The 24963-nt window shown below is 39.8% G+C and overlaps 1 protein-coding gene across 4 annotated transcripts in view; it reads left to right on the top strand.

The window, feature by feature from the left end:
- The window catches only part of POGLUT1 (protein O-glucosyltransferase 1), a 28122-nt gene extending 6988 nt beyond the window's left edge, over positions 1 to 21134 (top strand). The window contains exons 4-12 of one of the 4 annotated variants that reach the window (XR_004286918.1): positions 3825 to 3960; positions 6323 to 6444; positions 12072 to 12131; positions 13723 to 13822; positions 15777 to 15835; positions 16850 to 17017; positions 19135 to 19191; positions 19310 to 19399; positions 19654 to 19767. Coding sequence is in view for 2 of the 4 variants with exons in the window: in XM_032347883.1 (XP_032203774.1) it covers positions 3825 to 3960; positions 6323 to 6444; positions 12072 to 12131; positions 13723 to 13822; positions 15777 to 15835; positions 16850 to 17017; positions 19135 to 19191; positions 19654 to 19810 (859 nt within the window). In the remaining 2 variants the exon portion in view is untranslated. Of the gene's footprint in view, positions 1 to 3824; positions 3961 to 6322; positions 6445 to 12071; positions 12132 to 13722; positions 13823 to 15776; positions 15836 to 16849; positions 17018 to 19134; positions 19192 to 19309; positions 19400 to 19653 lie in introns of all 4 variants that reach the window. The other 3 variants (XR_004286919.1, XM_032347883.1, XM_032347886.1) reach the window with 3 other exon arrangements.
- The last annotated feature ends 3829 nt before the right edge of the window (positions 21135 to 24963 follow it).

Raw genomic sequence — 24963 nt, 5'->3', positions numbered from 1 at the left:
AACATGAAAAAATGTTAAATGTTTTAGCTCTTAAATATAAATGTACAGCAATAATATATTTTTCCACTTTTTAACCAGTTCTATTTATTTATTATCAAAGGAATTTTCCATGCACATGGTAAAATATTTAGATAACCTCAAAATATATACAAGGAAAAGGAAATTTCTCTACTACCTTTAACTCCTAGATGTGTATAGTCCCTGAATCCTCCTTTGAAAAGATAACCACCATTATAAGTTTCTTGTATATCCTTCCAGAAATAGTTTGTGCCTATACAATTGTCTAGACTCATCAACAAATTAGAAAATGCTGTGTCTTCTGTTCTGCAACTTACTTTTCTTTTCCATAGAACAGTAGATTTGAAATTGTTCCTTAAGAGTATACAGGGCAGAGACGCCTGGGTGGCTCAGTTGGTTAGGCCGCTGCCTTCGGCTCGGGTCATGATCCTGGGGTCCTGGGATCGAGTCCCGCATCGGGCTCCTTGCTCGGCAGGGAGCCTGCTTCTCTCGCTGCCTTCGCCTACCTCTCTGCCTGCTTGTGTGTACTCTCTCTCTATCTCTGGCAAATAAATAAAATCTTTAAAAAAAAAAAGAAAAAAGAGTATACAGAACATCACAGACCTGTACCCCTGGGGATAAAAATACATAATATGTTTATTAAAATAAATAAAATTAAAAAAAAAAGAGTATACAGGGCACACCTCACTCTTTTGTGACTGCATAATAATCCATTGTATGGATTTCTTTGTTCAGCCTTCTGTCAGTGGGCATTTACTTTATTCTCCACTACTCCCCTTTGAATTTTAACAGATGCAAACAATGTGTTGTACTTATACGTTTGAGTATTCATGTAGTTATATCTACAGGCTAAATTCCTAGAAGTAGGATTAAGTAAGCCAATTAATGTGTTTTTAAAATCTTGGTAAATAGAAGCAAACTGTCCTCCAAAGGAGTTGTGCCTCTTTTTTCTTTTCTTTTCTATTTTTTTTCCTTTTTTTTTTTTCTTTTTAGTAATCTCTGCACCCAACATGGGGCTTGAACTCAACAACTCCAAGTTCAGTTACATGTTCTACTGACTGAGCCAGCCACCACCCCAAAGTTGTGCCTTCCCCCATCCTTTTCATTTACCTGACCCTTGTATCACATGCTCAGAATGCACCTCATACTCTTATCAATACTGTGTATTATTGGACTCTGATCTTTGCAATCGGATTAGGGAAGACTAGCATCTAACTTCAGCACTTTTTTTTTTGTCATAGCGATACTTTGGTTTTAATTGAAATAATTTTTTTAATGTTTTTAATTGAAATATATTTGACATATAATACTGTATAAATTCAAGGTATACAACATGTGAATTTGATATATTTACTTGTTATAATATGATTGCCATTGTAGCAATAATTAATGCTTCTATCATATTACCTAATTATCCTTTCTTTTTTAGTAGTTGAAATAATTAAGGTCTAGTCTCTTAGCAAGATTGATTATAATACAATGCTATTGTTTGTAATCACGTGTATGCATGAGGTCTCTAGGGCTTATTTACTACTTGATGTAAATTTGTACCCTTAAACACCTTCTGTCTTGTCCCATCCCCCCACCCCCTGGCTATCACCATTTCTTTCTCTCTTTTTACAAGTTTGGCCTTGGTGCATTTTTTTTTTTAAGGTTTTATTTATTTATTTGGCAGAGAGAGAAATCAGAAGTAGGCAGAGAGGTAGGCAGAGGGAGAGGGGGAAGCAGGCTCCCCACTGAGTAGAGAGCCTGATGTGGGCCTGGATCCCAGGACCCTGAGATCTTGACCTGAGCGGAAGGCAGAGGCTTAACCCACTGAGACACCCAGATGCCTTTGGTGCATTTCTTTAATATGGTTGTGTGGAGGCCAAGAAAAACAAGGCTGTACCCACCTCGTAGCCCTGACATAAGTACAGCCATCTTGACAAAGCATAAGCTGGCACCTTGCACTCCCTCTCCACCTGCTCTCCTCCCCTCTGCGGTATGTGTGACATTCCTCAGCCACCCTGGCTGCCCAAATAGTTAACTTGCAGAGATCACAATCCTGCAAGACAGGAGTCTCCTTTGGTTTACAAATGTCCTAGAGATTTACAACAAAGAAGCTATCATATCAATAGCCCAATTTCCAGAGGCAAATAACTCAGTCCCTCAAGCCATAATGTCCCCCACCCCTCCATAAAACTGAGGGAGGCTGAGGCGGAAGGAAATGGAAATAAAGTTAAATTTCTTCTTAACCTAAATCTCACTAACAAGGACGCTTGATAGGAGGAATGTGACATTCCACCAGGAAACTCCCAATTGTCTTCATGTCAGTGCCTCATTAGAGGAAAAAAACGGCATTGGCTTGATAATAACTAGGCCTCCAATATCCTGACAGTCTTCTTTACCCTGATAGCCCTTCTGAATATCCTCTTTGTCCTCACCCACCAAGTCTACCCCTACTCTGCCTTTAAAAACTCTGACTGTAATCTGGTTCAGGATCCAAGTCCCTACTCCGCTGTGTCAGGTGTACTTGGGCCCAAGCTTAAACTTGTCAAATAAACCGTCATGTGATTGCATCAGTGTTGGCTCCTTGGTGGTCTCTCAGACGTGAAAACTTGGGCGTAACAGTTGAGCATCTTTTCTTTGTTTATGAGTCATTGATACTTTTTGCAGTAACCTCTCTATATATAAATCAGTATTTTAAATCAGTCATTTCTATGCTGCTGGGAAATTTTGGCTGAACCTTGGAATGCTCCCCCCAAGATAGTGCTAGTCAGAACTTCAAACAATGGGGCAGAAGACCTGAGCTGCTAGTGTATCCTCTCTTTCCAGAAATCCCCTGAGGATTCCCGGAGCGTCTAACCAGAAAGCTATATAGGCATACCTTGTTCTATTGTTTCACTTCTATTACATTTTTGCAGATATTGCACTTCTTTCTTTGTTTCTTTCTTTCTTTTAACAAACTGAAGTTTTGTGGCAACCCTGCATAAAACAAATCTATTGGTGCTATTTTTCTGACAGCATTTGTTTACTTCATGTCTCTGTGTCACATTTTGCTGATTCTTTCAATATTTAAAATTTTATTATTATATTTGTTATGATGATCTGTGATCAGTATTTCAAGTCTCTGAAAGCTCAGATGATTGTTAGCATTTTTTAGCAATAAAGTATCTTTAATTAAGATATATATGTTGCTTTTTTAGACAAAACACTATTGTTGAACACTTAATAGACCCTAGTATAGTATAAACATATTGTGTACATAACTCTCCTTTTCTGGCTTGCAAAACTGATTTTTTTTATTTTAATTTTAATTTTTTTGCAAAACTGATTTTGATAGTGTTCTGTACTCAAGTTGAAGGCAATAAAAGTTTTCCTATCTTTCCTCCTAAATTATGAGACTTAATTATGGTGGAAATAAAAAAGAATCTTTGTGAGATGCAAAGCCCAAGGGACACTATTAGAAAACCAGCTTTTTCCAGTTCCTATCAAAATTTGTATCTTGCTTACTAATTAAACGAAAAGGGAAGTTAAAAAAAAATAGGAATGTATAGAGGAGAGGTGGTAGGAGTACCAATAATACATCCTCCAAACTTATGATCTAGTTGGAAAATTTCATTAGGTATTGTAAGCTGGAGCAGGTTAGCTAGGAAAGAACTTGCATAATATAGAAGAGTAGAAAAAGTCTTTTTAGAAGCATTGCTTTTGGGAAACTTTGCAGTAGGCCAATGATCTGAACACAGGCTTTCACGATGGGAATGGGACCCTGTTTTTTTCTATAGCAGGCACTAGTATGGTAAATTTGTGGTATTTCTGGTTGGCAGGTGTAGTGGTGTTGAACACTTTATTTTGGAAGTTATTGGGCGGCTTCCGGACATGGAAATGGTGATTAATGTACGAGATTATCCTCAGGTTCCTAAATGGATGGAGCCTGCCATTCCAGTCTTCTCCTTCAGTAAGGTAAGTATAGGTAGAGCCATATGGGGAGGTGGAGGGTGGTCCTCTAGAGTATAAGTAGGAGATGATTGTCCTGTGACAAGAGTCTGATGGGTAGTGGTGAGGATGAGACCTGGGTTCTAAGAATTGGTCTGTGTCCTTCTTAGCTTCACAGTAGCTGAGCAATAAAACCGAGTAGTTGGGTAATGTGAGTAAGATTGCTTAAGTATCTACAGGGCTAAGGATGAAAGGTAGGGAATGATGGAGGCCTGAAGAACCAATAGGACATTGAGGGCAAGGTTCAGAGATCCTACAGAGCATGGGAGAAAGTGACTTAAGAGACCTCATGGGCTTGGAGTTAGGGAACATCTTTATGCAAAAAATATTTATTGAGCTCCCATATATGTAGTCCTGTCTGTCCTGTCAGTCTATCCCAGGGGCTCAACATGGCTAACAGTGAAACTGAAGGTGATAGATAACTCCACCCAGTTTGTGCCTAAGCACTATGTTGAAGGGATAGGCCTGGATATCCAAGAGGGGTATGTGAGAGGGTCATCTTCCCGTCTAGTTATGGAAGAATACGTGTACTAGCTCACACCTATGGACTTAAAGAACTTGGGACAGTTAATATCTTCTCAGTGTTCTGGTTCTTGCAAATATGTATTGGCAGGGATGGTTCTTTAGAGACTAGGCATGAACACATTTGGTGGGGGCAGCCTCAAAGAGAATGGATGGAAGATTCTATGGGGAAAGAGCGGGCTTAGGAAAACCCTATGGACTTTGAGAAAAGGAACACCATCTCTGATTTGGTTTCTCCAAAGAGGGACATTTTATCCTTACTTTTTCTTTATTGCAGTTTACTTTCTCTCTAGACTTGTTTATTTCCTGTGTTGCAAGTGAGCTGAGGCCACACTGGTGTTGCATTTCCCATGGTTTAGCCTCATTTCTCTAAAGTGCTTGGTCTCGTTTATCATAAAACCCTTCCAGAAGAACAGATAGAGGACCTCATGTACGTCAATAAGGAATTTATTTTTGTCATTTATTTGTTGTTTTGGTGGATGGTAAAGTATGACCATCAGTATACTAACTTTCTTTTCATCTCCTCTCTTTTTTCTTTTTTTTTTTAAGATTTTATTTATTTATTTGACAGAGATCACAAGTAGGCAGAGAGGCAGGTAGAGAGAAAAAGGAGGAAGAGCAGGCTCCCCACTGAGCAGAGAGCCCAATGCGGTGCTCGATCCCAGGACCCTGAGATCATGACCTGAGCCAAAGGCAGAGGCTTAACCCACTGAGCCACCCAGGGGCCCCTCCTCTCTTTTTTCTTAACCAATGACTCCTAGTCTCTAGAGAGGGAATTTAGTCTTTCACCTTTTAGGAATTGTTCCACTTCTGTTGAGCAGCTGTTACGTCTTAGCTGCTTGATGAATCACATATCATTTTTTAAAAGTATTTGAGAATATGTGAACATCATATTGCATGTGTAATCCCAGTGAAGAAAATGAAGAGATAGAGATCTATCAGTGGCCAGAAGTTTAACAGAATTAACCACAAAAAGGGGAACAAATGGTTTTAAACTTTTTTTGAAAGATGTGGGATGATATCCCTTTCCCCCATCCTGCCCATCAGCACTTCTGGCCCTGACCAACAAATAACCAAGAATTTATTGACCAACCAGTGTGAGTTCCATAGTACCACAGTATTAGGTAATACTAATTAACACTTACCGAGTACTTACCATGTTCCAAACACTGGTCTAAGCTTTTCACATGTACTAACTCATTTAATATTCAAAATAAGCCCATTATATAGATAACATTATTGGTATTATTATTTCTCCTGTCATAAAGAAAAGGAAACTGAGGCATAGAAAAATTTGCCTGGAGTTGGAAAGAGGTAGGATCAGCATTCAAACTCAGATGTTCTGTTTCAAGAGCCCATGCTCTTAACCATCGCACTGTGATTCTTGTTCTCAAAAGACCCACTTAGGAAATAATCAGGAACTGGTAATACAGTATACACTATAAGTGTAATAGCCGCTAAAAGATGAGAGATTTATATGATCATTCAGAGTTAGTTGTTTCATTTCCCTTAAACTAAAAACCCTAACAGTATAATAATGTCCTCTAGAAAAACAGAACTTTGGGTAACTAGAAAAATTGACTTTCAATGAGATTTCAAATTCTGGGATTAGTGAGCCCATGAATTTTAGCCCATGGTCATTTTTGCTTTTTAATATCTAGAGTGTAGACTTGGCAGACCAGGGAAAGTAGATGTGTGGCAATGTTAATACTAGATCAAGACTTCTGTCCAGATCCTGCAGCATGATGGTAGTTTGCTTCTTCGCTGTCTGAGACTGATTTCGAAACCCTTTCTGTTTCTGTTGAAGACATCAGAGTACCATGATATTATGTATCCTGCTTGGACATTTTGGGAAGGGGGACCTGCTGTTTGGCCAATTTATCCTACAGGTCTTGGACGGTGGGACCTCTTCAGGGAAGATCTGGTAAGGTAGGTCCTTTAGAGAGGTTTTTTTGGTCCTTCTTTGTGGGTCTTCTTGAAATAAACAGTAGGGTATACATAATTATTTACTTCAAAATGACTAACTTTTAAGTAAAAACAAAACAAAACAAAAAAATTTCTTCTAGCATAAGCAATTTTATATGTGTATAACATACTTACATATCCATAGGAAAAGAGCAGAAGAACCTACCCTAAAGTCAAAAGTGCCTTTGTGGAAAGGATTATAGGAACCCTTTCTTTTCTTCTTTAAGTTTTTCTGTATTTTAAGATTCTCCAAATACTAGTTAATTCCTTCCATAATTAGAAAAAAATGAATGACCATGTTGTGGAGGAGAATAGAGAATTACTTGGAGGAACATAAATGTACTTTATAATTTAGAGCTAAGTCCTGGGGGTGGAGATGTCCCACAGGTATCTCAAGTACAAGTTTATGCTGGATCTTCCTGATTCATGACTGAGACACGCCTGGGCCTGTTGAATCGATCTGCTGTCATTTGAGAATTTAGATTGTCTGGGTCATCCAAACTGTAGGTATTTCTTACCTGGCTACATTTTGCATTAACAATTCAATCAACATCAGTACCTCATAAGCATACTTCTAGAAATACAGTCATTATAGGTCTTTCTCAAGTATTGGGAAAGCAAAAATTTAATTCAACTTTATTTCCACAAATATCTGTCACCTGTTTGTACCACATGTGGCTGGAGAGTCAAAGGTGAGGCTGGAGTCCTGAGAAACAGGTAGGGCTGCAGTCTTCAGTGGCAAGTAGAGCCACCAGGTAAAAAAAATGAATCTGTTATTCAGTAGGTATATTTTGAAAATTAATTTTTAAAAAGATTTTATTTATTTATTTGACAGAGTGCGTGTACTCATGCACACACATGGGCTGGGGGAGAGGGGCAAAGGGAGAGGGAAAGGGACAAGCAGCCTCCCCTCTGAGCATGGAGCTCATTGTGGGGCCTTGATCCCAGGACCTGAGATCATGACCTGAGCCAAAATCAGATGCTTAATCGACCGAGCCACCCAGGAGCCCCCAAAATTATTTTTTAAGATACTGTGGTCTCATACTTCATAGAACTAGAACTGGAAATTGTCCTTTTCAACTCTTTATTTCAGAGATGAGGGAAGGAAGACCCAGAGAGATTGAGTAGATTGTTAAGGTCAGGAACCAATCTAGGCCTGAAGTCCAGGTGTCTGCACTACCAGTTAATCTTACGCATGCTCTCCAGACATTGAGGCCATCATTTCCTATGTAGATTTTGGTTTTGAATGACAAATTTTGAAAGGGAAAAGTAATAAGGCCTTTAACCAGTTTTTCTTTAAGTTATTCTTGGTCTTAATTGTCTAATCTTTTTTTTTTTCAGGTAGTTGCAAATACCCTTCACATTCTTCCTTTTTGTAGCTCTTTTTTGACCTGCTATACATCTACTTTTTTCTTTTCTTTTTTTTTAATAAGAGAAAGTGAGAGAGCGTGAGCTTGAGGGAGGGGCAGAAGGAGGGGGAGAGACTCTTAAGCAGGCTTTGTGCTGAGTGTGGAGCCTGACAAGGTGCTCAGTCTCACAACCCTGAGATCATGACTTGACCCAGAATCAAGAGTCAGACTCTCACGGCTCTTGAAACAGATCATCTGAGTTTGAATGCTGATCTTTCCAACTGTGCCAGACAGGCACTCTCTACTTTGTTTCTTAATTCTTTAAAAGCAAGCTTTTTTCTGATATGAAACCTATACATGGTTGTAAACATGTATGTCTGACGTTGGCAACTTTCCCGCCAACTAGTCAGTGTGTCTTAGAAATCTTTCCATGTTAGTACATGTGAAACAACCTCATTATTTTTATCAGTTGCATGATATTCCATTGTGTGGATAATAATTTACCTCATTATTTTCTATGATAGACTTTTAGGCTACATATGTAATACATGTACAATTTGTTCTTTTCTGGACTATTTCAGGTATGTTGTGCACCTTATGACTCTGTACATCTTAATATGTTAATGCGTATTTCCTAAGAGCGAGAATATTCTCTTTTATAACAATGCTGCAATGATCAAATTCAGGAAACAATATTGGTACAACATTTAGTTATGCCAGTAGTATCTGGTGTGGCTCATTCTGCCTCTAGTACAAGATACAATCCAGGCTCGTGTGTTGCGTTTAGTGGTCACGTCTGTTTAGTCTCCTGTGATCTTGAACAGCTCCTCAGTCTGTCTTTCTCCTTCATAACATTCACATTTTGAAGACTGCAGGCTATACATTTTATAGAATGTTCTTCAGTTTGGTTTTGTCTGTTTCCTCACGATTAGATTTGGCTCCTGCACCCCGGCCTGATGACTTACCCAAGTGATTTGCGTCCATCCAGGCCTCTTTGGAGATGTTAATTTTGATCGCCTGGTCAAGGTGTTGCCAATTCCTCCACTGTGTAGTTGCTGTGCCCTCCACCTACCTTGTAAACTATAAAGAAGTTTTTAGAGAGATAGATTATGTTTTAAAATCTAAGCTTATAAGAACATACTTTTCTTTTTTGGTATCTTCCCCTCTTTTCTTCATTTGAATTTATTTATGGAGTGTCTGGGTGGCTCAGTGCATTAAGCATCTGCCTTCAGCTCAGGTCATGATCTCAGGGTCCTCAAATCAAGCCCTGAATCAGGCCCCCTGCTCAGTGGAGAGTCTGCTTCTCCCTTTCCTCTGCCCTTCCCTCCCCTCTCCCATGCTCTCTCTCTCAAATAAATAAAATCTTTTTTAAAAGTATGATCATAGAATTACAATTTTATTTTTTAAAGCCTTCCATTCAGAAGTCCTAGCCCGGTGATTTCATTTCTTTTTTTTCTTTTTTTAAGATTTTATTTATTTATTTTACAGAGAGAGATCACAGGTAGGCAGAGAGGCAGGCAGAGAGAGGGGGAAGCAGGCTCCCTGCCGAGCAGAGAGCCCGATGCAGGGCTTGATCCCAGGACCCTGAGACCATGACCCACACCGAAGACAGAGGCTCAACCTGCTGAGCCACCCAGGCGCCCTGTGATTTCATTTCTTAATGTGAAACTTTAATAATCTGCTAGTTTATCTGCATTGATGCCTGCCTTCTATTTTTCTATTTTCCTAGCCTTTTGGGAGTTTGTCCCCACTGACTGACTTTTTACTCTGTAGAAGAGTTCCGTGTTTCTGTAGAGTTAAAGATTTCTGTCTGTACTGTCACAGGGTGGTAATAAAAGAGGTCTGAGTCAGCACGAGGGTGCCACTTTTAACATTAGCCTAGGGAAAAAAGTCCCAACATAGGTCTTTTGAGGGGTAGGTAGGTGGGTAGAAAGAATGATGGAGAGAGAAAACAGAAATGGCACAAAGTCTGTGTATATTAAATGCAGCTTTCCCAGGGACTAAGGACATTTATACTCAAAATTTCAGTGTAAATTGATACTTTTTTGTTAGGTAGTTTGGCAACATATATCAAAATATAAAATGTTTATGTCTTTGACCCAGCCATTTCACTTCTAGAATTTATCCCAAAGAGTTAATTAGACAAGTATGTAAAGATATGTACACAAAGATTGTCACTACAGTGTTGTTTCTTAAAGCAGAAGGTTGGAAACTTCTTAAAAGCCCATGAATAAGTAATGAAGTGAATTATGACATGGTTGTAAAATGAAATATTGTACATGAATATGAAGTAAAGGGACTCTGGGTTCAAACTCTGGCTCTTATGAGCTGGGTGACTCTGGGCTACTTAGCCTTTCAAGAACCTCAACTGTAAAATATGGATAATAAAAGCCACCTCAAGAGGTTGTGAGAATGAGCATATATATGTATATATAGGATCTCTGTTATGTAGAGCAAGGTTTCTCAATATTGGTTTGAGAAATTGGGGTTGGATCATTCTTTGTTGCAGGGGGCTTCCCTGTGCAGTGCAGGGTATTTAGCATCCTTGGTCTCCCGAATGCCACTAGCAGTCCCCCAGTAGTGACAATCAAAAATGTCTGTGGTTGTGGCCAGATGTCTTCTGGGAGAAAGGGGCAAAATCACCACCAGTTGAGAACTGCTGATATAGAGAAAGGACTGGAAGGAAATTCTTTTTTTTTTTTTTTTAAAGATTTTATTTAATTATTTGACAGAAAAAGAGACAGTGAGAGAGGGAACACAAGTAGGGGGAGTGGAAGAGGGAGAACCTGGCTTCCCACCGAGCAGGGAGCCTGATGGCGGGGCTCGATCCCAAAACCCTGGGATTGTGACCTGAGCTGAAGGCAGACACTTAATGACTGAGCCACCCAGGTGCCCCAGGAACGAAATTCTTTGTGAAAACTTTAAATTGCTAAAAGTGGGATTGGGAAGGTTCAAGATGATTTTTTTTTTCACTTTTACTTTATGCTTTTCCATTAGAATTTTCTATGATGAGGATATATCCTTTTTTTCCACTAAAAAAAAAAATCTGACAAAACAAAAATAACCCAGAATTATGGTGTTTCTGTTGTCGGGGGAGGGCATATGAAGCACAGGATAGATCGTTCTGGCCTTGGCTTGGAGAACCGGGTAAAGATGGTCCAGCAAGAGAAAGCTATGATAGGCCAGGAAAATGAGCAATGCTCTCAGCTGAGAGAAAATGAGTAATGTGACATTTATGTATCTAAAAGTATCTCTACCTAACAAGTTTATATCCTGAGTCTCTTTGTTATGGTAAGTAGCCCACCAATCCCTTATTAACTCCAGTTCAGCCCTTCCCCACCTTTTTCAAGGAAGACACTGGGCAACTTCTGTGCAGGGTCCCTACAAAGGAAGTTAAGAATGATGCATCCGTGAGCTAGCAGTTTCAGCCAGGAAAGCTGGTCACGGTAATGTGTACTGAGACTGAGTTTCAGGGACTTCGATGGAGCACTTCATACAGTCTCAAGAGTACCAGGATGCTTTGGAACAACAGGCAGATTTCTAGTGATACTGCGTGTGCCTCCAAACACTGAAGTCCAGGAGTGATTTGCTTTCTTGCCTTTAATTCAGTTTCTGATATTTTCTGCAATTCTCTTTGCCTGTTAAATTTATCAATAGCAGCACTCTAGTTAAAGTAGAGAAGAAATCCTCACTGTAATGCATTTAACGGCCCTAAACATGTCGTTTAGAACTTAGGAGTTTTGGTGTGTGGGTTTTTTTTTTGGTTTTGTTGTTGTTTTTTTTTGGTTTTTTTTTTTAGGATTTTGTTTATTTAGAGAGAGAATGCATGTGCAGGTGCCTGAGTGGGAGTGAGGCAGAGGGAGAGTGAGAATCTCAAGCCAACTTCCCACTGAGTGTGAGCCTGATGTGAGTCTCGGTCTTTGGACTCTTAGATCATGACCTGAGCTGAAATCAAGAGTCAGATTCTTAACTGACTGAGCTACCCAGGTGCCCTGGGAACTTCTCTTTCAGTGTTGTTAATTTATTAATGGAGGTATGGATTGTAGATATTATTGGCTAGCATCTCCAAAGGAGTGAAGTAACAACAAAGGGTAATAAACTGTCACTGAGGACTTTCTGTTTTGAGAGCCTGGGTCAGACTTCATTGAAAATGTAAAGTTCTGAACTAATCTTCAGAAATGGCTAAAACACATCCTCATATAGTTAAGAGAAAAACAGAAACTAATTGAAATCTAATTTTAGGTCAGCAGCACAGTGGCCATGGAAAAAGAAAAATTCTACAGCATATTTCCGAGGATCAAGGTGACTGTATTTTCTGATATTTTACAAAGATATTTGTAAGATACAAGTAATTTTGAAGGTGTGAAGAACTGTAGTTCAAGGAGAAAGCTAGGATAGCTAAGAAGTAAATGTAGAATCATAGAATTTTAGATGAGAGAAGAACTCAGATTATTTGCCCAAATCACCTTTTTTTTTTTTTTTTAAAGAGAGAGCACACATGCATTCCAGCTGGGGAGAGGGGGTAGGCAGAGGGAGAGGAATAGAATATTAAGTCTCCATGCCCAGCAAGGAGCCTGACTCAGGACTTGATCTCACAACCTGAGATCCTAACTTGAGCCCAAATCAATGCTTAACTGACTGAGCCACCCAAGTGCCTCTTGCCTAAGTCACTCTTAATTGAACTGAAATTGAAAGAAGTAAAGTTCATTCATCTAGTCATTCAACAGGTATTAACAGAGTGCCCTGAGTGTGTTGGGCATCAAGTACATGCTGAAGAGAACAGCTGAGTTGTCCTCTTGCCTCAGAGTTATAATTTTCTATAGGGAGCTTCTGACCTGGCCCTCTGCTAGTCACTCTGCTAGGTCATGGCAGAGCAGGAACCGTCACCGGTTCTCCTGTCTTTCTCATGAGGCCATGGGGCTGCTAAATAGTGGTGGAAAGCACCGACTGAGACTGGTGGAAATGGAAACAGAAGCAGGGAAGAAAGGGAGGAGGAGGGAGAGAGAAATGCTGGGCAAGCACCCTCTCCATGTTGCTCAGACCTGCATCTCCAGTGCCAAGAACAGTACCTAGCATGCAGATACATGATGAATCTCTCCTGTATACATGAACACAACAGGGAGAAAGGTTTTGTTGATTTCCCGGTCAGTCTTTCTTGGAGATCACACCTTCTATTTACTTGGGCAGTGAACTTGAGAATGCAGACGGGCCCAGCAGCCACTGTTCACTGGTCCTTATCAACTTCTCTGATTCTCAGATCTTGAGATCACAGCTTCTTAACTTGGGACTTTATGTGGGCTTGAACAGTTCTAGGACTGCCTATAAATTATATGGGGATATGGACACTTTTCTAGAGAGTGGTCCACAGGGACTCTAGGACCCTCAAATGTCAAGACCATCTGCAACTTGCACCATAGCTAGGACTTTTTCTACATATAATCTTCAGGTTTTTAAGCCCTTCAGTTTTCTTTTTAATTTAAATATTGTGTTGGACCATACGGAACACAGACAACAAAAGTCATGTAGCTATTTGGGGGAGGGGTGATCACGCTAGTCACAGACCTGTGCATACTAATGATTATAGAGGTTTCATGAACCCTGCTAAAAGGAAACTCATTCCCTGGGATATGCCTGTAGTGACCAGAACAACATAATCTTAAAGATTAGATGCAAGCAAAAAAGGGCCCAATATTCTCTGTCCCTGAAGGGTAAAGTAGAGAACAGCCAGGAACAACTATATGCCATAGGGCCCAGTAACCCCCTCCTCTGCTGTTAAAATAACCAATAAGTTATCCATCTCTGTGTATGGTAATTGCATTGCTTACCTCTCAGAGATTGGGAAGAGTATTCCAGTGTGGACACATTGTTTTATGTCACATGTCTCTTTTTACAGGACAAGTCCAGAACGAGATCCTCTCATTCTTCTATCTCGGAAAAATCCAAAGCTTGTTGACGCAGAGTATACCAAAAACCAGGCCTGGAAATCTATGAAAGTAATCACCAGTCATCTCAATAGAACCAGAGCAGTGAACATTCTCATTCGAAGAACATTGCCACCTGGGTAGAATTCCAGATTAGGTTTCCTTTCAGTGGTAGATGAATGTAGAGAAAGTTCCACAAACCAGTATTAGCATATATGTAAATTATTATTTTTTCAAACTCACATTGCTTTTCTGGGCCGTATTATGAGTAGTGTTTTTGTTTTGTTTTTTACCACTTTGAAGGTTTAAACCAGAGGACACCAACTTTTTATGCAAAGGGCCAGATGGTGAATATTTTAGGCTTTGTGGATTGAATGGGCTTGTTGTAGTTTCTTAACTCTGCCATCACAGGTGAAGGTAGTCAGAGACAATATGTAAATGAATGAGCCTGGCTGTGTTCCAATAAAACTTTATTTATGGCACAGAAATTTGAATTTCATGTAATTTCTACATGTCATAAATATTCTTTGGATATTTTTCAAGCACTTGAAATGTAAAATATCTTTAGTTTAGAGGTTGTATACAAAAATAAGCAGTGGTCCAGATTTGGCCTGTGTTTGCCAACCCCTGGTTTATTTATTTATTTGACAGAGAGAAATCACAAGTAGATGAGAGGCATGCAGAGAGAGAGAGAGAGGGAAGCAGGCTCCCCGCTGAGCAGAGAGCCCGATGTGGGGCTCGATCCCAGGGTCCTGGGATCATGACCTGAGCCGAAGGCAGAGGCTTAACCCACTGAGCCACCCAGGCGCCCCCAACCCCTGGTTTAAACCAGTGGTTCTCAACTCTGACAGTAAAATCCAATCAGAGAGGTCTCTGGGATGCAGCCCAGGCATCTTCATTTGTTTGAAAATAGGGTTTACATTTCAAAATTAATAAAGCATATGTAATTGAAATATTATAATTCAATGCCAGGACTAAGGATTAGGAGGTGAACAGGTAAAATCAGGTTGGGAGGAGGAGGTGGGGGGATTCAGGGAGGTGAATTGTAAGGTGGAGACAGTCAGGTTGGAGTTTATCTTTGTCCTTTTAAATCTATGACTTCTTGCCTTGTTGAAAGAACTTTAAATCCTAAATGTCCTCATTGGAAATTTCCATGTACCACATGAGGATGATAAGAAAACAGTTTTAAACTTCTTGTGGGACAACTAAGCATATCTGAGATGTACTATTTGATAGTGTTAATCAAACAGGACCAAAGTTTAAGAACCTATGTTGAAAAACAAGAATATGAAAAAGGTATCCATTCAGCACAGCCTCTACTGTGGGAACCTGAGAAAGCAAACCAGACTTATTTCTTTCATTAAGACGTTTACCGTCTGGCAGGATAGCTGGAATATAGATGGGGGTCTCAAACTCAAATGCCCCTGGGGCCACAGGAGTAAGCAGGAGAGAGCACTAAAGGTCCAGTCATTGCTGCCAAGGGAAATAGGAACCCAGTTTACCAGATCTTCCTTTTTTTTTTTTTTTTTTCATAAGGAAACTTGGAAATCTGGATTTTTGTAAGAAATAGCTTGCCACCTGTGAGTGTTGGCAATAGTTGTGAATTTTTATTTTTAAATACTTTGCATCCCCAGTGAAATCTGTGTGTGGGTTACACCTCCAAGGCCTGCTAGCCAACCACCTGTAACGTCCTCTATGTATAATTTACACAACATCAAACATGCTGTAGGTGAAGACCTCTAAGTTCAGAGAAGGATCCACATGACTCCGGGAGCTTAAACTCTAAATCAGACAGGCCTGAGTTAAAACCCTTGTTCTTCTCCTTAGGCCCTGGTGCTCCCAAGCAAGTCTCCCAACTTTTCAAGGCTTCTTCAGCTATAAAATAAGATAATAATATCTCTGAACGTGTTTATTCAGGACACTGAAATGAGGTCATGTTGATGGAATGCTCAACAGTGCTTGCTGCGCTGTGGTCTTCAATAAATACTATCACTCTCAATACTAATCACTTCTTTTTTACTTAAAGGATACCTTGGGGAAGCCAGCTGCTAAGGATGTCCATCTTGTGGATCACTGCAAATACAAGTAAGACTTCCAGGACTCCTGACTCTTGGCTTCCCTGTTGCATTTGGAATAGCTTCATTTTGGGGAACAACTTCAATACTCGGGCCCAGCTGGGGTTTATGAAAGTCCTGTTCATTCATTTGGTTGTTGTTTACTGAGACCATGCCATGTGCACAAGGCTGTCTGCTGGGTTCTGTAGGAACCACAGAGACAATGATAATAATGGTCCCTGCCTCCATAGACCTTGCTGCCTGTAAGTAAAGTGGTGGGATTCCCTCTCTCCACATCCAAGCAAGAGCTGAAATCAGATGAAGTATTTATCAGGCTAAGAAGGGTTTACATTTCAAAATGAATAAAGCATATGTAACTGGAATATTATAATTCAATGCCAGGACTAAGGATTAGGTGAACAGGTAAAGCCAGGTCAGGAGGAAGAAGGGAGATTCAGAGAGGTAAATGCTAATTACACTGCAGAGTGGGAAGTATAGGGTAGAGGCAGCTCTAGTTGGAGACAGGGGTGCATAAGAAATGTTGAAAAGAAAATGTTCTCAGGTAGCTTTTTCCCAGAGGGTATTTCTTTGAAGATTGGTTATGTATGCCTGATTGTCTTCTCCAGACTTCAGAAGAAGAGGGAACAGGGAACAATCGAGGCTTTTGGTGGAGTACCATATGGGAAAAACAAGGTTTGGGGGAGCCATGACTCGTTAGAGACATTAGGCCCAGGAAAGCTTGTAGGAAAGTGCAGGGTACTGTCTCCACCTGAGGCTAGTGTCTCTGTCTAGCTCCCAGCTCGTGGCCCTATCTAGCTCTGTCTGGAGAAAGAATCCTCCTTTCCCCCTCTCCCTGACATTCCCTGGAACAGCCAGTAGCCCCAGGAAACCCACAGGGACATGTGGATGTGTCCTGGAAAACTGGAACTAGAAAGGGAGGGGAGAGGGGTCATAAAAGGCGAGAAGGGGAGGAGGGAATAAGAAAAGATCATATTTGTGGTAGCAGACATGTAGGATCAAGTATATCTTGCTCTTTCATTCCCAGGTATCTGTTTAATTTTCGCGGTGTAGCTGCAAGTTTCCGGTTCAAACACCTCTTCCTGTGTGGCTCACTTGTTTTCCATGTGGGTGATGAGTGGCTTGAATTCTTCTATCCACAACTGAAGCCATGGGTTCATTATATCCCCGTCAAAACAGATCTCTCCAATGTCCAGTGAGTGGCCCTCCCCTTAGCAGAGTGCCTAATGATTTCCACAGTCTGCCTCTAGACCCCGCCATTTAAGACATTTACTACTGATGACTTTTTCCCTTGAAAGCTTTTTCTCCTCATTGGTTTACATTATAGTGTCACTATTCAGCTAGGCTATAAGCGAGATTTAATTTGAAAAAGTTCTCTAATGCTAGTATAAAATGTAACATTCAGACGGTACGCAGTAGAAAAGCTCTTATCTCTCCAAGACTAAAGGCAGGGATATTAGATGTTATATTGTCAAAGGGACTTTCAGATACAATGTGAGAACTGATCTCACTGAATCAGAGGCAAATTTTCTCACATGTGAGGAACTAAGAAGAGATATGGAAGGGGGCCAGAAAGGTAAGCCCAGTGCCCTTTTCTGGGGGTGAGAGCAGGAGACCAAAGGGACATTTTTCTTCACTGCTGATTTTTGATGTGTATCATTGAACATTTCTCTATTTTCTCAAGTATGTCCCAGATCTACAACAGGTTGCCTTTAGCCTGTGTGGGCTTTTGTTGTCCTTGTATTGGTCCTGAGGAGACTCTAATATCTAAATATTTCTTTTTTGCTTCAAAGAAGAAATAATCCATTATCTACCTCTCTAGAGATTAATTGTAGATCTCAGTCTATGGTCTTTCTTTCTTTCTTCTTTTCAAATTTAAGGAATTGTTTTTATTTTTCAAATTATTTAAATTTTGTTAGTTAACATACAGTGCAATATTGGTTTCTAGAGTAGAATTTAATGATTCATCACTTACATACAACACACAGTGCTGATCACAGCAAGTGCCCTCTTTAATACCCATCACCCATCTAGCCTATCCCCCCTGCACCTCTCTCCATCAACCCTCAGTTTGTTTTCTGTTGTTAAGAGTCACTTATGGTTTGTTTCACTCTCTCCGTTTTTACTTTCCCCACTTCCCGTATGTTCATCTCTTTTCTTTCTTAAATTCCACATATGAGTGAGACCATATGGTGTTTGTCTTTCTCTGGCTAATTTATTTCACTTAGCATAATACACTATAGCTCTATCCACATCATGACAAATGGCGAGATTTCATTCTTTTTGATGGCTGAATAATACTCCATTTTGTATATATACCACAATTTCTTTATCCATTCATCAGTCGATGGACATTAGTTTGTCTAGCGTTGATAAAACTGTTTTAAACATTAGTGAGCATGCACCCCTTCAAATCTGTATTTTTGTATCCTTTGGGTAAATACCTAGTAGGGTAATTGCTAGGATATTGGGTGGTTCTGTTTTTAAATTTTTGAGGAACCTCCATACTGTTTTCCAGAGTGGCTGCAGCAGTTTGCATTCCCACCAACAGTGCAAGAGTGTCCCCCTTTCTCCACATCCTTGCCAACACCTGTTGTTTCTTGTGTTGTTAATTTTAGCCATTCTGACAGGTGTGAGGTGGTATCTCATTGTGGTTTTTGACTTGTATTTCCCTGAGGATGAGTGGTGTGAGCATCTTTGCATGTGTCTGTTACCATCTGGATGTCTTCTTTGGAAAAGTGTCTATTATGTCTTCTGCCCATTTCTTAATTGGATTATTTGGTTTTGGGTATTGAGTGTGGTAAATTCTTTAGATTTATCCTTTATCAGGTATGTCATTTGCAAATATCTTCTCCCATTCCATAGTCTGCCTTTAGCTTTGTTGATGGTATCCTTTGTTGTGCAGAAGCTTTTTATCTTGATGAGGTCCCAGTAATTCATTTTGGCTTTTGTTTCCTTTGCCTCCAGCAACACGTTAATAAGTTGTTACAGCTGAGGTCAAAGAGGTCTCTGCCTCTGTTCTGTCTCACATTTAGGTCTTTCATCCATTTTGAATTTATTTTTGTGTATGGTGTAAGGAAGTGACCCAGTTTCATTCTTCTGCATGTAGCTGTTCATTTGTTGAAGAGACTTTTTTCCATTGGATGTTCTTTCCTTTGTTGAAGATTAGTTGACCATAGAGCTGTGGGTCCATTTTTGGGTTCTCTATTCTATTCCATTGACCTATTTGTCTATTTTTGTGTCAGTATATATATGGTCTTTCTTTCTTAGTTTGGTCTATATTTCAGAGTCTAATAATTCTTTCAATTTTAGGGAGTTGTTGCATTTTGTAAAAGCAAATGATGATGTGGCTCAAGAAATTGCTGAAAGGTAAGTTCTGCTCATTTTTCCTTTTTCTATTGTACTTTATTATCCCCATTTTGCCCCAGCTAAAGGTGTATGAATATTGTTATCATGGTAATATCTGGATTTCATCCTCACTATACAGAGATAATCAGAATTAAAGCTGTCCAGAAGGAAGACACACATTCACATGTCCCAAGCCCATCTTTTATCAAAGTAGACTGAAATCTTTGAGGTAATTAAACAAGTACAGAATTTCTGAGCATTCGTTCTGTATGGTGTTGTTTTTAAGAAAAAAAAATTAAGTTTTATGACTAAGTGCATATGTGTGGCTAGGATATCTATAGGGTTGGCTCTGAGAATCAAGATTTAATTCACATAAAGCATAAGCATTCTGAACAGTGCTTGACACAAGGTAAGCAGCCACATATAAGCTATTAGTACTATCAAGTGCTGTGCTTTAAATGTTCTTGTTAATCTTATTTCTAGGGGAAGCCAGTTTATTATGAATCACTTGCAGATGGAAGATGTCACCTGTTACTGGGAGAACCTATTGACTGAATACTCTAAATTCCTGTCTTACAATGTAACAAGAAGGAAAGGCTATGATCAGATTATTCCCAAAATTTTGAAAACTGAACTCTAGTAGTCATCATCATCGGACCACAGTCCTTCCTGGCAGCAGCCCTCAGAGAGCCCGTGTTGAGAAGCTTCCCATGAGTGTGGTACCTCTACCTTGAATACTGTTATCAAGCCAAATAACTGGTTTTTCCTTATTCATGCTGCACGCAGAGCCACTCTCGAGAAAGATCCAAAATGTGTATGATACCAGACATGAAGCAGCTCAATGCTTTGGCTGAATAAGGACGAGGAATCATGAGACGTGGGTTTTGAACCCAATTCTACTTTTTATTTTCTTAAGACAATCCCAGCTTGTGCCTACAGACATCCATACTTGTATGTTCATCACTGTGAACTGACTGCATCTGTGGGATGATACTTTGTCCCCTTATTTGGAACAGAAAAATTAATCATTTGGCACTAGTACAACCCATCACCACCGCAGTTCTGCAGTTATTCTAGGTTTGATCTCTGTCACTGTATTTTAATGTAGGAGGTCTTATAGGGTTTGTGAAAAACACCTGGGGATCATTTCTTGAAAGGTCTAAGGAAGCAGTAGTTGTACCATGCAATGATGGGGCAGTTCTCTTTTGTAAAACCATAAGCTTTTTGGTACTCAGGAGGTTTATATAATGCAGAGAAAGGGGCCAATTGTATGAGTAATTATTGCAATTGGATTTCAAGTTTTCCCCTTCTGTGCCTTCACACACATGTTTCTCTATTTAAAAAAAAAAAAAAAAAGGACAAAAGCCTCTTAATAAATTTAGGAAGTAGTCCTCTTTAATGAAGCTGTGCATAGAACAGCAGCTCTTCTTCACTCCTTGCACACCCTTAATATTTTTTCCTCTTTAGATTGGCAGCAGTCCATATCCTCAAAGGTGTGCAGGGACCTCAAGGAGTCTCCACCTATGAAATGTTACATTGGGAGTTGAGACCGTCCAACTTGAGCACTTAACTTACGTCAGAGATATTTCAGTACCTCCTTTCCCCTTTCCTCCCTTTTTGAAAGACATATTTGGGTAGTAGTTTAATCTCTCAGGATGCTCTTTCTAACTTAGTTAAAAACGAAGAAAACTTTTTGGATGAGAACCCACAGTGTCTGGTTACTCAGAACCACCCTTGTCCCTTAGGCCCAACTTTTTCCACATTGAAATCAACTCTTCCTTTGCTTAAGAACTGTTCAGTATTATTTGGTTTCAAAATTAATAGACGTGAGGTTCAGTCATATAAAATCAGGGATTTTATTCCATTAGTGAGAAATGTATTTGGCTTTTTAAACTTCCTTCCACAAAAGTTTAAGTCTGAGGACTTTCTTAGAGGAGATGACTATCCTTGGTAAGAGCGTTGCATTAAATAAGGGAGACATTTAAAGTTGGATGTTTTATTTCCAAGTATTAAAAATTCATGGGGACCATGTCTTTAGATGCTAGAAGTCTAGTGATAAGTAGTCTGGATTTCTGAGTTGTACTGTAGTTTTGCCTTGTCAGTAGGAGGCCAGTAGATGTTCTCTTTCTCTCTGTGTTTTAATTTTCCTGTCATAAAACTAGAAACAATTTTCTGTCCTTTGGATTAGGAGCTGAAACTGCATTTCCCTGGGAATTTCCCATTTTGCTTCAAGTCCCAGTTCAAGCATCCCATCTCTGAATCTTTTCTTTCATTCCTCAGGGCAATTAGGGGCTATCATAAAACTTTGCTCATGCCTGTTTTATAACATCACATCGCACTGTAGTTATTTGACTATTTCTCTTTCTGTTCTGGGGGCTTCTTGATGGGTAGGAAATCATGTTTTACTCATCTTGATGTCTCTATTATCCAGTACAGTGCCTCCCACAGTAGATACAAAGAATTATTGGAAGAATGAATGGGTGGGTAGATGGATGGATGGATGAAGGCAGTTGACTTGACTAGATCCTATTTACAGGTAGACTAGCCATTGGCTCCTAAGGGGGTCTAGACAAGACTGTAAGAGTTGGAGCAATGCAGATTCTTATCTGCTCTTTGAACAGTCAATAAGGACATCTTTGTATTTAAATTCAGGAAATGTTATTCAGATTTTATACTTCTCTGTTTACCTCAGTGTAGGTGGTATGAGGATGGTGTGTAACAATAAGAAAAATGTATGTATGTTTTTGAAAATTTGAAAATAATTTTTATCCCCATGGCTTTTGAAACTTGTTGTTGTCTGTTGTTAATGCTGGCTAGGTCTTGGGGTGCCTGAGTGGCTCATTCAGTTGAGCATCTGACTCTTGGTTTCAGCTCAGGTCATGATCTTATGGTCTGAGATTGAGTCCACACTTAGTGTGGAGTCTGCTTGAGATTCTCTGCCTCTCCTTCTCCCTAAGCACTGCCCACCCCTGCAAAATAAATGAATAAATAAAATCTTTAAAAACAAAAAAATAAAAAACATCGCTGGGTCCCACATCACCTTTCCTCCTCAGAGTGCTAAAGGGCATACTTTTCTTAGAAAAAAGAATAGTTTATTTGAATAAGTGGGATACATGGGTAACACAAGTAATGCTTTTCCTTTCTTTATCTGGAGAGTATCCTCTGTATGACATCATTAGTGTCTCACCTTACTTTATTGTGGCATTCAGGTTCTCCTAGTTGCCAGGAAGAGAAACTTTCAGCTAGTTAAAGCAAAAGAACTTATTAGAAGCATATGAGGGCATCTCAAAGAATCTAAACAGAATTCCTAGAGCTAGAGGGATAGAAAGTAGGGCAACCCAGGAACTACAACTCAATAAGAATTTTGGACTGCTCTAGAGTGCTACTATGGGCAGTTCCAGATACTGTCATACTCTGTCTCTCAGGCTGAGCTTCCCAAGAGAAAAAAGTTTAATGGGCTCCTTTGGTTCGGCTCCAAAGAGGTAATTCCCTACCCTTGACCCCTACACTGACTACAAACAAGAACACACAGAAGTACACAAAAATCCATCTTCCCATTCATCTAAATATGCCATCAGTTAAGATAATCCTACTGCATCCAGAGATAAGGTGCTGTGAGTAAGACAGAGGGATACAACTACAAATCATTTAATATTTATCAAATACTTTTTGAGCATCTACTATGCACAAACAGTGGGAGATTAAAAAAAAAAGTTTACAACAGGCTCCCTAACCTCAAGGGACTCTATAGTTGAGATGATAAAGTAAAAAACAATATGAGAGGCATCACAGGCAGAAGGTGATTAAAGTGACATGATGCCTTAATCATAAGGCCAGTTACTCTTGCAGACATTATGAATTTGGAGTTCAGAGGAGGAAGAAATTTCCATCTAATGCAGATGGGAATCTTCATAGAGGTAAAATTTGAGTTATGCTTTGTGGGATGAGTAAGTGAAGTGGTTTTTGAGAGTTCTAAAAATTCATTTTTTCTACTTATGAAAACAGTTTATGTCACATGTAATACAAGAAACTGTAACATATATAGCAAGGCAGTATCTGGTGAACCTAGCAGGGAAAGGGAAATTTTCGACTCCTGAGAGAAAGTTCACAATGGAGGAAGAAGTTAATTGAGTTCCATGAGTAGAACTCAGCAACAAGGGCTGAGGATAGGAGAATGGTGGTTCCAGGTAGTGTGGTGACTACAGTGAAATCCCTCCTTGATGCCTTTACTCTGATGGCAAAGGCATGTGCTAGGAAGGAGAAAGCTGTTTTTAAACAATAATCCAAGCAAACCTCATAACACGTTTTGACTCGGCGTTGTTCTGAGACCCCTCAAAAAGGCCAGATCACAGAGTAAGGAAAGTATTTAGTGGTAAGAAAAAGTAAGACCTGGGGACTTGGAGAAGCAGGAGTGTGACAGAAGGTGGAGTCTGAGGAACTGAGATAGAATAGCAGCAACAGTGAGCAGTTACAAAAGGTCTGGGGACTTCTTGAGGTACTACTAAATGGCAAAACCTTACAAATGAGGCTCCCAAAGTTAACCAAAGAAGCAGAGAAGGCAGCTCTGGAGTTAGTGAAATTTACCTGTTAATATGACATCATTTGTATCTATGAGGTAGTGAGTCCTGGGGACATTTGAGTTGTATACAAATGACTTAAGTAGTAACTGCCCAACATCTTTGCTCCACAATTCCAAGCCCTCCTTCATCCCAGAATTATTCTGGAATCATCACAAGCATTCAACTTTTTCTACATGTAGACTGTAGACTTCACAGCCATTCTTTTGGACTTTCAGGCCTTGGGACTTTATCCTGGTACCCACCGGTGTCTATATGGGATAAGTAGCAACCTAGAGTCAAAGCCAGGAGTAAAGGGATCTAAATTCTTCATTCACCAGCGTACCTGCCAGACACAATGCTAGGTTCTGGACCTACAGAGGTGAATATACCTTGTCTGTGAACTCAGAATTAGTCTACTAAGACACATCAGCAAATAGGAAGTTGTGGTGCAATGTAGTAAGTGCTATGATGGGAGTTAATCTAAACCTGTTACCCAGATGACTGTCATTAATTAAGGTAATCCCTGTAGTCAGTCACTCCTCTGGGTCTTATCAAATTCCAAAATTTTTTTTTTCCAATTCCAAAATTCTATTTGCTGTATTCTACTAAAGAGTTTAGCAGTGTTGAATTTGTAGAAAGGATTAAAGGAGGGGTAGGGACTGACAAAAAATAACAGACTATGTTTGGTTGCCAGTAAAATGAAGTTACACAAACCAGTTTGGGAATATTTTAAATGCATGCATTTTAATAAAAACTATACCTCAAAGTATATGTTAGCAGAAGCTGCACTGATATTATTGCTGGATTATCAAAGAAAAACACCTGGTAGAAATTCCATAAGTTGTCCTGCCTTTCGAGCAACAGTAGGCATATCAACTAAAGGGAGTAAAATCCATCTTATGAAGAACCACCCAAAGCTGATTCTTCAAAAAAGCGTTCTGCAAATCTCGGTGTATCTGGCACCAAGACCCATCTTCAATGCCACGGTTCTTTCCAGAAACCAGAATTGAAGACTATGGGTGGTGTCCTCCCCGGCCGGGAGGCCTGGGCACGTTGGTGACAGGTTGGGCTTGTATTTGTGCAAATTGTCTTTCCCTTTCCCACTCCACTAGAATTGAATACTGCATTTTCTTTTTCATTCGTGCGGAATTTCCGGAGTTTTAAACAAGTTAGATTACTTCAGCTTGTGACAACATCTGGCCGCTTGGAGTCTGCCCTAGGCCCGCTTTGTGCG

This window comes from Mustela erminea, chromosome 1, assembly GCF_009829155.1.
Source record: "Mustela erminea isolate mMusErm1 chromosome 1, mMusErm1.Pri, whole genome shotgun sequence".
NCBI classification, from domain to species: domain Eukaryota; kingdom Metazoa; phylum Chordata; class Mammalia; order Carnivora; family Mustelidae; genus Mustela; species Mustela erminea.
Note: the sequence above shows the minus strand (reverse complement) of the source record. Positions and strands in the feature narration are given on the sequence as shown.